This window comes from Stenella coeruleoalba (genome assembly GCF_951394435.1).
Source record: "Stenella coeruleoalba genome assembly, chromosome: 6".
Taxonomy (NCBI): domain Eukaryota; kingdom Metazoa; phylum Chordata; class Mammalia; order Artiodactyla; family Delphinidae; genus Stenella; species Stenella coeruleoalba.
In genome coordinates, this window is record NC_137151.1 from 52,959,827 (window position 1) to 52,973,864 (window position 14,038).

Genomic DNA, 14,038 nt, shown 5'->3' on the forward strand with positions numbered 1-14,038 from the left:
GCCCAGCCGCTCCGCGGCATGTGGGATCTTCCCGGACCGAGGCACGAACCCGTGTGCCCTGCATCGGCAGGCGGACTGTCAACCACTGCGCCACCAGGGAAGCCCCATAGAACTATTTTTAAACCTCATTTGAAACTGATGTTAACCGCATTTAATTGTTTTTATTTTTAAAAAGAATTGCTTATTTACTAAACCTGGGGCAGATTAGATACACAACCAGTTTTAAATTTACATCTTTTAAATCAATTTTGAAGTGTTTTCACACACACATGCACACAAGTTGGCATGCAACAGTTGTTCTAAGGTAAAACACAGTCACCTTAAACTGTTGCAAGTATTTTCACCCAAGGTTGAAAAATTGTTTATCCTGAACATGAAAACCTGTAACAAATTTAACTTAATTATATAAAACTCGTTACTAGTAGTTTTCCCCTTGCAAAGATCCAAAAAAAAAAAAAAATGTACAAGTAAGTAATATACATCAGTCACAATGTAATCCTGGATCATCCCCACGCCAAAAGAAAGACCCAGGAAAAACAAAAACAAACACACTAGTACTGACAGTAATGTTCAGTGAGCTAATTAAACAGTGGCCAAAATGCCACTGATCAAAAATAAAATAATGGCTGTATATCACTGCAAAGAAATCCAAGAGGCTTTTAACCCTTTGGCATCAGAAATCCAGATTTTTCCAATTATGTGAATGCATACCTCCCATGTGCCCAGAGTAGAGAAAGTGGATGTGCCAGCATAGAAAGAAAAAGAATTACTGTTCACTGCAACACCCAGAGAACTGGCTTTAATAGAGACTTCTTACAAGGTTAGGCGGAAACCAAAAATCGTTCTTAGCTGCTTGTGTCAACAATTTTAAGTGGAGGTGACTGAGTTCTAAGGTTCAAAGTAAAACTTTAAAGAGGAAAAAGGTTGTTGGTTTAAGTCTTATCTTTAAAGCAAAAACAAGATAGACAAAGTAAAAAAGTACCAACTTGGTAGCATCCTCTAGTCACAGAGCTCTGCAATTAGGCTGGATAGAAAATGTCAAGATTCAGATTGTTTTTTCTGATAAGGACTCAACAAAATGAATCTTTAATGACTTGAACTGCAGGATGAGGGATCCCAAGAATGCAGTCATTTTTAGTAAAGTACTGTCAATAAAGTACTATCCTGAACAAGCTGCATTTTATTATGAAAGCAAAAGGAAAGAATATATAAAAAGGACTATACATCTGTATTCCGCTTACAGTGTTTGAGTTCTGGAAGGACCTGTATAATGGAGGAAGAATTCAAATATGAAATCATGCCAATCAAATTTTCACTATAACTTTCCTAAAAAAGTGTTTTCCCCCAATATCTATTAATCACAAAGAAACAGAAGCTGTGAATGTACAGTTTAGAAAATAAAAATGTTGAAATTAATGACATTATTATGACCAAGACACTTGGTAAACAATGAATTATGAGTTTGGGATTATGAGCAAAAGGCATTTTAAACAACCCTCCGGACTTCAAAAAATCTCTTCAGGTAGTGGATCTGTCCCAATGTCATGGCAACTAGAACAAGAGCTTCAAAGAAGGACCAAAGGACCACTCCGCTGTTTGTATTGTCATTGATTGCCCTGTGTATTCTCTCCCGAACTTCCATGTATTCCTGTTCATGCTTTACAGCTGTCATCGCCACTGTGAGCTCATTAATCGTTTCTTCTAGCTTGTTCTGGTGAGCTTCTGTTTCCATGTCTTGTCCTTTGGGGGCCTCCCCAATATCAATGGTGAACATCACTATCTCTGGAGTCATGGTGGACATCCTACTGCTAAAACAAAACTGAAACGTTCCATCCGTGTGAGCAGCAAAGGTGTATTTCCCACTGGACTCCCGGTCTCCTTTATAAATTCCTTTATTATCAGGCCCTGCAATCTCCACGTCGATGTCCAGGAAACCGCCCTTGGCCACCTCGAAAATGAGGCCCATCTTGGTGCCCGGGGTGACCCGCTCGAAGAAGCACTCCTCAGCATGTGCGTCAATGCTGACGAAGTAGCCCGAGACGGTGGCCCGGAGGGCGGCCCGGAGCACCAGCAGCTCAGCGAGCGTCACTATGTGGGGCTGGGGCCGAAGCCAGGACCGGAACTGTGGCCTCCAGAGCCGCCGTCGCCTTTGCCTCAGCTCAACCGCATTTATTTGAAAAAAATTAACAAAAAGATACAATAGGAAAAAGGAAGCAAACTACCATTATTTGTAGATAACATGCTTATATTCCTAGAAAACCAAAAAGAATCATCTGACAATGGCTGAAAATGAAACGAGTCAAGCAGAGTAGCCAGCTTATAGATGATGTATGAAATCGGTAACTTTGTTATATATCTACAATAAACCACTAAGTATATGTAAAAGTTGATATTCTTAATAGCAACGCAGAAAACCACCTAGGGACAAAATTTCCAATAAATTCATGGAAACCATACAATACAAGAACAATAAAGATACAAAATTCTACTAAGAAAAAAAAATAGACTCTATGGAGAGCCACATCTGTTCTAGATTGGGAAGACTCAAGACTACAGTTATGCCATTTCAACTATAAATTAGCCAGTAAATACGTTGATTCTAATGCAAATATCCAGCATGTTTTAAAAGAATAGACAAATTGATTCTAAAATTTGTTTATCTGTGGATATAACCAGGGCATTTTTGAAGAGAAATATGGATTAGCAATTGGAGATCAGGTAATTTTGGAGGAGGATTGACCTGTCAGAGTGAAACTGAATTATAATACTACAATAATCAAAACAAAGTTATTCTAGCACCTGTTAGGTGGTAAATAAGGCAATCAATTACAAAAATACTGAAGCATATTTAACTATTTATAGGAATTTATTATACAAAAAAGGTCTAATTTCAAAGTCCACAAGTATTGATATTTGACATGAGTAGACACAATGGACATTTGGTAAAATCAGTCAAATTACATTGTATTAAGTATAACTGTGGCAGGATAGAAAGTAATAGTATGTGTTTTGACATGGAAAGATCATCTGTGAAAACATAAAATATAAAATTTGGTAGGTTTTGGGAAAAATATTTTCTATTTTAATTTAATTTTTCTTTGGCCTTTTAATTGTAGTTTTTGGCAGTATTCTTACACTGTACAACTATAAACAACAAAAATGGAATTACCTGAACAGCTAGTCATTTATATCCATGATTATCACTTACAAGTCTTCCCATGTTATTTCAATCTCTATATTCTAACTAGGTGAAAATCATGCAAACTATTTCAAAATGACTTGATCTGAGAGTTCTCCTGTCCTCTTACCCTGACTGCTAGTGGTTGTCTATTTCAAATATGGAAAAAAAATTTGAAGTTCATAATTTTAACTTCTTAGCAACCTTCTTATATCTGGGAAATGTATATATCATAGTTAAGATTAATTCTCTGTGTCATCCACCCTGTCTTTCACTAGTAATGACATTCTTTTAAGGAAACTTGATTATACAGTTTCCCTTCCGTATTGATTTCCATCAACAATCTGTTAGAATGGTGAATGAAAGAACTGAAAATACTTTGTAAATTATTAAATGGGTTGTGCACATTGCACCAAAAACTTAACTATATATAAGGAAACATGCACATTCATTTCAAAGAAAGTCAAATTTGAATTAATGACTATAGAAGAAATGCTAAATGACTGAATAAAATAAAATTCTCCTTGAATGGGAAGTAAAAGCTATGTGCAAACATGGATTGAAATGTAGTATAGTTTTTTTCAACAAAGAAATATGATACATTTAAGACTTCCTTATTGCCATTGAAAAAAATGCTACAAAGGGGAAAAAATGCTTTATCTGGAAACGTCTGGGGTTATAATGAAATCATATTAGGTTAATATTTCAAAATTAATGTTATACAAAGTTTCAATTTGGATTTCTTTGATGTCAAATTTTTGCTAACATATCTTTGTTTCATTTTTATTTTGAATCATACTCGTTTGTCTACTAGAAACAATACTTGTTATAAGATATTTAAATATATTTATATACATATAATAAGATAAATGGAATATATGTATTTGAATATATTTGTGCATATATATAAATATAATTTTTGCCTCTCTGATCCCATTAATCATTTAGGTGATTTTTCTTTCCAAACCACATCGTTTTGTCATTACATGGACATAGCAGCAAATATAAATACACTCACACACATACACACACACACACACAGGTAAAGGTAATCCTATAAAAATCATGAAATTAGTGCTGATTCTCAAGATTTAACCCACTATAAAAAAATACTTTACTACAAAGAAGACAGGATCAGTTCTTAAATCCACTTGAAAAATGATGATACTTTCTCCATACCTGAGAAATATTTTTCCTGAATGAATTAGAGACAAATGTGGTGACTTAAAACTGATCCCTATACAACAAAGATGATAAAGGAGTTAACTACAGGCCAGACATCTTAATCTGTAAGAGGTCTCTGGGGGTCAAGAAATCACATTCATTTTGCAGGATTATTTCAGGTGGCGCAATTTCTTAATTACTGTTAGATGCCTCAGAATAGAGACCTAAATCCATCTAAAACTCCTGCTGCAACGATGACAATTCTGCTGAGGTTATCTCTGCATCTGCTGTGTGACCATGTTCCACATTTACCTTTAAATTTAAGCAAATTATGAAAAGCAACCCTGCTAAAGCTGTCATCATTGAATATCATCATCATCACATAACTGTTTGGACTTAAGAAAAAAGTTCAAACTGTAAAGGATTTTGGAAGCAGATGGTTGAACAAGAGAATCTGGAAGGACTTTCCAGGTTTCTCATCTTCAAAATGTCATGCCATGGCTCTAATGTCAATTGTGCTAACATGACAGAGAATGAAATCTAGGCTCAGAAAAGAGCACCTCCTAGTCTAAGGTCACTGAGGTAGTGGCAGAGTTGAGGCTTGCACCCAATTTACAGTGGCTCCAAATTTCACTGCTCCTTCCTGTGTGAATGACTTCTTGCATATCACAATCTGTTCTTACAACATATAATTTATGGTTTTATGACTCCTGTTGACAGCCTGTGAAGGTTTAAACTGTCAGGCACTTGTCTTTTTGACTTTCCCTCTAGACACAAACTAAGAGTTGGGTCAAACTAGCATCTCATACAGCTAATCATGCAACATGAGAAGGCTGCAGAGGAGTCAGAAAGTTCCCCCCACCTCTCAGTCTTTCCAGGGGTGCAGAATAGCACGGTTTCAAATTCCACATAGAAGATGACCAGGGCATTAATGTTGCTCTGCCAAGTTGATAAATTTAGCAAGACTCTAGAGGTGCAGAAAGCTTGTCCAGGAAGACTTATAATTCTTAGAAAAGATTTGGCAATGGTGGTGTTTTATAGAAAAAATTTAGAGGTATAACATGGTAACTTCTAACTTGGTATGTTACTGCCAAAAAATCTTCATAAAACACAATCAGACATCTAGAGTTTTGTAAAACCATTAATAACTCAGTCATTTCATTTGGATTGGAATATTTATTTAAATATTAAAACACATAATATTAGCAAAATGGGGTTCACAAGAAATGGCAAAAGAGTAATATTTGTTGAATGATATGAAGATATTTGTTTCAGACACTTATTCGAAAATGCTCGTTTCACCCTCAAATGGGATTTTTAAAAAGTTTAAACTTGGCGCATAACAGCAGTTCAGAAAGAACTGAAAGAAGTTTTGAGAAGCAAGAAGTTGCATCGGCCATATCTGCAGAGCAATGGAAGAAATTTTTATTCCCTAAGCTTTCTGCATAGCCAGGATCTACATAGTGGTGAACTCAAACAGATGTGTGGAGTTTCCTTAATGTAGTTAACTAAGAATTTGCTTTGAACCCTTATATAGGAAATTTGATTCCTCTAGTCATAATAATAGGTGAGACACTGTCAAATGGACTGGGAAGTGTGGAGCAGTGATAAACAGACAGAGATAAATGAACTGTACAGAATTAGGGTGATAAAAACCAAACCTAGGCTAGACCTAGGATAGGGAGAATTCTATTAACTACTTGAGACAAAGGACTTCCTCAATATGAGAAGGACAAGGAATTAAAAACAAACCTCATAATCTCACTGTGTTTACCTCTATACATTATTTAAGACATTTACATGCATAATATATATCACCGTATAAGAACATGTATATACTTTGGTACATCATCTTTGTAAGCCTCATGATCTGTAGTGCAAGCTAAATCATTCTCAATTTTTGTGGTGCTTCTATCAAGTACTGAGTAAAAAGAGTTTTATCCAGTGTTGTTTTGCAGAAGTCCTTGAACAGTTGTATACTCAATTATAAATACATTTAAGAATGTGGTTTCCGGGTAGTTAGACAAGGTAAACTAGAGCTTTTGCTACATAGTACTTTTTTTTTTTTTTTTTTTTGCGGTATGCGGGCCTCTCACTGTTGTGGCCTCTCCCGTTGCGGAGCACAGGCTCCAGACGCGCAGGATCAGCGGCCATGGCTCACGGGCCCAGCCTCTCCGCAGCCCGTGGGATCTTCCCGGACCAGGACACGAACCTGTGTCCCCTGCATCGGCAGGCGGGCTCTCAACCACTGCGCCACCAGGGAAGCCCACTACATAGTACTTTTGAGGAAGGCATTTTGCATACCAACTTCTCTGTAATTTGAGTTACAAAAGAAGCCTTGAGTGCTCTATTGAAAGATACCAGACAAAAACGAGAAAACACCCCAGTTGTTTCAAACATAGAGATTTTGACACAAATAATTGATTATATGTGTAATACAAGAGTTGGAGAACCAGTGAAGTAATCTAAAGACTAGTAAACAGAAGGAACTAGATACCACTCCAAAGGCTAGAGGAAAACAGGTAGAAATGATGTTACTAACCTGGAAGCCAGGGTCATTCTATGGGATGTAGAGCCATGGTGGAGACTGCCAAGTAGGTGCCATAAACACAGGGAGAGACATTATCTGGCAGGAACTAGAGCCACCATGGTGACTCAGACACTTGTGACAACATCAGTGGCATCACAGGAGAGGAGGTATACCTTGATTTCTCTTCTCCTAGTCTCTAATATTCTACCAGTGCCTCGCATTGGCTAAACCTAACTAAGTCATTTGGCAAAAGTCTGCATGAATGCAGTTCCTTGAAATAAAGAGCAGAGCAAATAAAAGACTGAGTTGTGAGAGCAATAGGCAAATGGCTGGCCCAGAGGTTGTACAGTTACAAAGGGACATGTCAAAAGTATCTTCAGTGTTACACTTATTGATTATTGATCTGTTCCATCAATAATGGATTGAATTTCATATTGCACTCACAGGTATTAACAAACATTTGTATCTTTTCTAGCCTGCCACTTTGAATGTGAGAAAATTCCCAGAAGTTATCCAACGACTCATGGTTTTTAAGTACCATATATTCATAAGGAGATTTTTTTTTCCCTTGTAGAATTATTTACAGACAGATTGTATGTGTAATTACCTATAGATTGACCAAAGTTTGCACATATTGACTGGTTTATGGATATTTAAAAACTTCTCTTTCTTATATTTTTGATTTAAACCACACTGAAGAAATGCTAATTTATAGATTTTTCTTAGATAATGGGGATATGGTGTTCGCTTTCAAGGAATTCAGTGGACAATGAGGCTTGTTATTAAATACTGGCTCTCATTTTGATAGATAACCTTAAAAAAATAAAGACAAGTAGATTGGAGACAAAGCAGTATGATCAAATTAAGCTGCAAAATTCCGTGCAAGCTTCTCAGAGGAGAAGATGTTTGAATTGAGACTTCAGGCATGAGTGGAGTAGAAGAAATCATAATTCAGAGACATGTGGTACTGTAATTTTAATTTGGTATTTTATAGTTTATTTTTACTTTATTTCTATTACCCAAATATTAAATGTTCTTTGTAGAATAGCTAAATAATACACATATGGGGAAAAAAGGCTCCATTAATCCTACAAATTGGAAGCAAACATTCTAACATTCCAATGTGTATCTTTCCAGATTTTTTATGCATATATCAATTTATATGCAGAAAAAATAAAGTAATTCTTGCAAATGAAACGAAATTATGCATTTCGTATTGTGGTTGTTTTCAAATGAAATATATTATGGATTTATCTGGCAATACTTATACGCTCTGTGTATCTTAGATTGAATAGTTTTTCAATGCATACTTTCTAAAACTAATCATATTTTGTTAGATATTTTGGTCACTTCTAAATATTCAATATTATGAGCAATGCTCCAATAAATTTCCATATTCCTTTTAAAGTATATAATTAATTATATTTTTAGTATATATTCCTAAAAGTATCAAAAATATATACTCAGAATAAAGGCATTTTATATAACTTGCCCTAAGAAAATCTTACCAATTTATAGACAAGTGTGAAATTTTTTAGAAGTTAGGGAAGAGGGTGATCTTTTAATTATACACATCAAAACTAGGCATCATAGCTTATTGGTATGTTTTCTTATGCAAAAGTAATTTTTCAACTTTCTTAAGCAAATACTGTCAAATTTCATTTTTAAAAGGGATACCTGGTTAGAAACTTGAACAGTGATTTCACAAGCAAAATGTTCTTTAAAAATCTGCACTATTCAGTTGTTTATGCCCAGTTAACCAATGCTGAACATTTAATTACAAAAGCTTTGGTACTCTATATTTAAAGGTTTGTAAAACTTCTTGATGTAGCTTATGTAAAAAAAGGAATTGTCAGATATTTAGAATTTTGAGGAGAAATCATTGTAAGATTAAGCACATTGACATGAGATGCTAAGAAATGATCAAAAAACGTTAACTCAATACTTCTGTTCTAATAATAGGCCAGGGATATTAGTTACTTAACAACATTTTTTCACACTGCATTTGCCTCCACATTCCTGTCCATTCCTCATGCTGGGCATACCAATTGGGAAAGCAAGCTACATTTGCTTTGAAAGCATTCTTCTATTTGTTCTTTTCTTCCTTCCTCTTTTCCTTCCATCCTTTCTCCCTTTCTCCCTCTTTGCCTCCTGCCTTATGTTTTCTTTTAATTAATTAATTCATACTATGTTTTAAGTACAGAAAAAAATTAAAATAGCCTATAATCTCACCAGCCAGATAATCTCAGTGATTAATTTTATTTATTTATTTATTATTATTATTATTTTTGCGATACGCGGGCCTCTCACTGTTGTGGCCTCTCCCGTTGTGGAGCACAGGCTCCGGACGTGCAGGCTCAGCGGCCATGGCTCACGGGCCCAGCCGTTCCGAGGCATGTGGGATCTTCCCGGACTGGGGCACGAACCCGTGTCCCCTGCATCAGCAGGCGGACCCCCAACCACTGCGCCACCAGAGAAGCCCTAAGTGATTAATTTTAAATAAAATGAACAGTCTGCCAAGAAGGTCAAACAGCACACAACAGTACCAAATGAGAAGCAAATATGTCTTCTTTCCATTTTCCAGACCCTATTTTTTGTTTTCAGTTATTCATCATCAACTTTTTTTTTACACCTTTCCAGAAAAATAATATGCATGTACTAGCATATATGTAAAAATAATCTCTCTATTCCTATGTTTATCTATAGGTGGACATGCATATCCTTTTTTAAAAAAATAGAATAAATCATACAATGTGCACTGTTCTAAGCTCTAGTTCTAGAGAACGTTGTATAACACAGATAGATATACACGTGCTTTTTACTAATGCCAAATTATTCTGTTGTACAAATATATACCATAGTTTGACTGTATCAAGGGATATTTGGGGATGAATTCTGTATACCCAACACCCTGCTGAGAACAACTTTACTTGAGAAAATAAGGACGCAATTTAGGGCAACAAATGACAAATAAAAAATAAAAATTATGAGCTCTTTAAGAGTAAGTTTATTTTGTTAAGGATGGGAATTCCAAACCATTATCTTGAGTTTCTCATTACTGTGTTTTTGCCTCAAATTCCAGTGAATAATTTTCTTAAGTAAAATTTAGATCTCTAAATGATCCTGTAAAAGTATGTCTTCAATGAGTCTTCAAATGTCTTTGACTTAGACAAAACATAATTGATATTATGTAATTTTTGGATCTCACAAGGCATAAAAGGATTCACTTTTTGGTCTTAATCAGTATTATCTCCAAATCAAGAAAGCTAACTCCTCTCAGCATGAATGTCTTAGAAAATAGGCTAATTGATAGACTTGAAAGTATGCTCTAAAGCAGATATTTTAACCATTTGGAAGTGGCATTTAGATTTTGTTTTCGTACAGTTGCCTAGGTAAGGTTTTTCCCTCACTCTCCTATGTTACAAGATTGAAATTTAGATGCAGTCTAGATCATGGATAGTGCAGCTGTACCTTTTATAACACCCGAAGCGCCCTATGCTTTGTGTTTTTAAAGACCAATTCTATTTGCTGTTTCTTGGCATTAAGAAATACAGTAAAACAGCATCCCCAATCACGTTACTTGTTCTGCTATGAATTCTGTTTGCTATGCTGCTATTGCATTCAATATGTGCATTTACATTTAACTTAACATCTAGAGTTGGATAAAATGATTTGGAACATTTTACATTTAGTGCTAAAGAGAAGACATTTGATATTTATTCGCACTTTGCTCGCCACCAGTGATTTCCAGATCTAAAATCACATTACATTCTGTTTCACATATAGTGGCATTTCCTAAGTGTCCTGTCATCATACTTTACTATTATTAAACCAATAACACTGGGTTATAATCTCACCAGAAGTCCAGAAGGAAGACTCTAAAAGAAAAAAAAGAAGGCTGAAGTGCTTAAAATATAGATGTAAATTAAATTATTACAGACATTTTTGTATAATTCTTCCATAATATTTAAAAATTTAGAAATAACAATATGGTCCTTAATGTATGCTCAGCTAGGGTCAATGTCTTGACAGAAATGTCACCAACATATTAAATAAAATTCCATTTCTTTGTATAACTACTATATATGTTCTCAAGGTCCTTGTCGCAGAGCAAAGTTGAATAAGACACATTTACTGCACGTCTGTAGAACTGATAAAAGGATCTGGACATATTTTAAGTGTTCAAATCTCTTTAAGAAGGTTACAGGTATACTGAGACAATAAATTCATGATCCTAAGATTCACTGTGAAAAATATCACTTGGAGAAAAAATACTGCCCTTAAGGATGTATACAAAATCAAATAAGAGGAAGGAAAAATGATAAACAAATAACAAACAAAAAGCAGCTTTTCTATCTTAATAGTAAAAGTCAGCTAGAGAGAATGTAATAATTAACCATAGTACTTACCAGCTACACATTAGAATTTTCCAAGTATTAAATCTGCATATTCTATGTAATTACTTACTTTAGAACCCTCTATAGCTTCATAGTGCTCTATGTTTTAATTAGAGCTCTAGTTAATTTTAATAATGCTCAAGAAAATTCCTATCTTCTCATTTTAAATGTATTTACTTTGTATTTCTTTGTCTTTTATCTCTCTTCTCTCCACCTCGTAAACATCAAATCTTTTGACAAAAGCCCTTAGATATATATCCACCAATATATAATATGTAGTGCTTCTTTGTTTTTTACATTTACATAAATTTCACTCTAATTTCAGGCATGCACACTCTCTTTGGAGGACGTACCCATATATTGTTTTATGTTCTTTTGGTCCATTGCTCTATTTGTCACAGATTTTTCATAGTATACTTAAGGTGTACATTTCTCTAGTGATGAATATCTGAGTTGCTTATAACTCCCTACTAACACAGACAATGCTTTGATGAGTGTCCTTGTTCATGTTCCCTTATGAACACATGTTGGTACTCTCTGGAATATGTATCTAGAGGTGCGGACCAGGAGCTGCATGATCAACATATAGTTAATTTCATTAACTAGAACCAGATTTCATTCCAAAATAACTGTATCTATTTGTTCCAGGGACACATGTCTCATTGCTTTGTGGTATCAAGTTTATCATATATTAAATACCAAAATATATACATTGATCTCTTTTTGAGCTCTTTATTCTGCTTGAGTTGCCCAGTGTACCCATACTGTGGGTATGGGTATGGGTACCCATACTGTGGATCTTTGTCTTCATAATCCATATAAATATATACAATTTTGACCATGATTTTATGAGATATAATATCTTTATAAATATATTTTGAGATATAATATCTTTAGTATATTGTCCTTTCTATAAGCATGGTAAATATCTTTACTTATTCACTTATTTCCTTTAATAGAATTAATTTTTTTTGTCATAACGTATTTATACTCCTAGAAAAACATGATATTTTACTTCTCATATTTTCTAATTGGTTTTTCTAGTACAGAGGAAAGCTATTAAATTATTTTTATTAGTTCTGTAAGTTTTTCTATTGTTTCTTTTGGTTTTCTACAATAGTAATTACATGATTACAAAAAAAAATGAGATTTCTATTTCTTTACTTCTAATCCCTGTACCTTTTACTCCCTTTTCTGACTTCTAGTGTTTTCGAAGACCACCAATACTAAATTGTGGCAGTGATTTTAGGCTTCTTTGTCTTGTTTCTTATCTAAATAGAAATACATCTAATTTTTTAAATAAATATTGGTATCAATATTCTCCACATACTTATTAAAAATATTATTTTTCAAATTCTTTCTGCTTGGAGAACTTACTTTCATTTTATTTGCAGTACAGATCTTCTCTTAATAAGTTCTCTGAAGTTTTGTTTGTTTAATTTCTTAAATATCTTTTTCCTTTTCAAAAGATACTTTACTGGGTTTTGAATTCTGTGTTATGTTTTCTTTCACTACTTTAAAGATGACTTTTAATTATCTTCTGTATTACATAGTATCTGAGGAGAACTCTGTTTCACATCTTATTTTGTTTTTGTCCATGCAATGTGTCTATTTTCCTTTAATTTACTTCACAATTTTCTTTGTTTTTGTTGTCAGTAGTTTGTATGTTTTATGTGTGTGTTATGGTATTTATCCTGTTTGGAGTTCTCTGAGCTTATAGATATTAGGTTTAATATGTTTCGTTATTTTTTGAAAATCCTCAGCCATTCCCTTTACAAATATTTTTTCTCCTCCATTTTCTTTTTCCTTCTTCTCAGACTCAAATTATACATAAGCCATTTGATATTGTTCCACAGATCTTGGATGCTCTGTTCTAATTTTTGTTTTCATTTGTTTATTTGCTTATTTATTTATTTATACTTGTTCCCCTTTGTATTCCAGTTTGGATAATATTTTTCAATCTATCTTCAAGTTCACTGACTCTTTCCTCAACTCAGTTGAATATGTGGATAACTTTGACTAAAGCAATCCTAATCTGTTACAGTGTCCTTTACTTCCAGTATTTCCATTTAATCTTTTCTTTCATATTTCCATTCAACTTTTGTTATAGTTTCCAATTGTCTGCCAAAATGTTCCAAGAGGATTTTGACAGAGTAATCATAGTATTTTAAATTATCTATCTCATAGTTCCAACATACACATCCTTTACTAATCTTTTTCTGTTGATTGTTTTGTCTTTGACAGTGTATTTCTTGCTTTTATTTATTTCATAATTTTTGCTTGATTGTTGCATGTAATGTGTAGAACTTTAGAGCCTGAGGTGAATGTTATTTAGACCCCAAAACATACAATCTTCTTCTCCTAAGCCATTAGTTCAAATATAGAAGGCCAAATCCTTTCTTCGCTTACAGACATATTTTAGCTCCTAATCTGACCATCTTTAATTCTGCCTAGTTATTTCAGAGTAAACTATAATTGATTAGATACAAGCTTTCTTGGTTACAATCACACACTAGTGCATCCCTAAACTTACTGTTCTGTCACAATTAGTCAAATGACTCAGCATTTTTGTCACCTAAAGCAGGGGTGAAATGTGTAGTTTAGAAATTATTTTCTAAATTCATGCCTTAAGAAGAACTGTAACCATTTTGTTTTAGCAATAGTGTGTATCATCTCTATCATCAGCCCACATTATTAAAGATACCATGACTGTGGGATGTATTAATAGCAGCATCACATGTAATAACCAGATTCTCTGAGCTTCCTGGA

The 14,038-nt window shown here is 34.1% G+C and overlaps 1 protein-coding gene across 1 annotated transcript; it reads right to left on the reverse strand.

Annotated features, from left to right (window-relative positions):
- Positions 1–1,393: 1,393 nt before the first annotated feature.
- On the reverse strand, positions 1,394–1,978 carry LOC307188149 (transmembrane emp24 domain-containing protein 2-like). Its single transcript, XM_079924908.1, has one exon. The coding sequence runs from the start codon at positions 1,964–1,966 to the stop codon at positions 1,487–1,489; it is 480 nt and encodes a 159-aa protein (XP_079781034.1). The 5' UTR covers positions 1,967–1,978; the 3' UTR covers positions 1,394–1,486.
- Between the last annotated feature and the right edge of the window lie 12,060 nt (positions 1,979–14,038).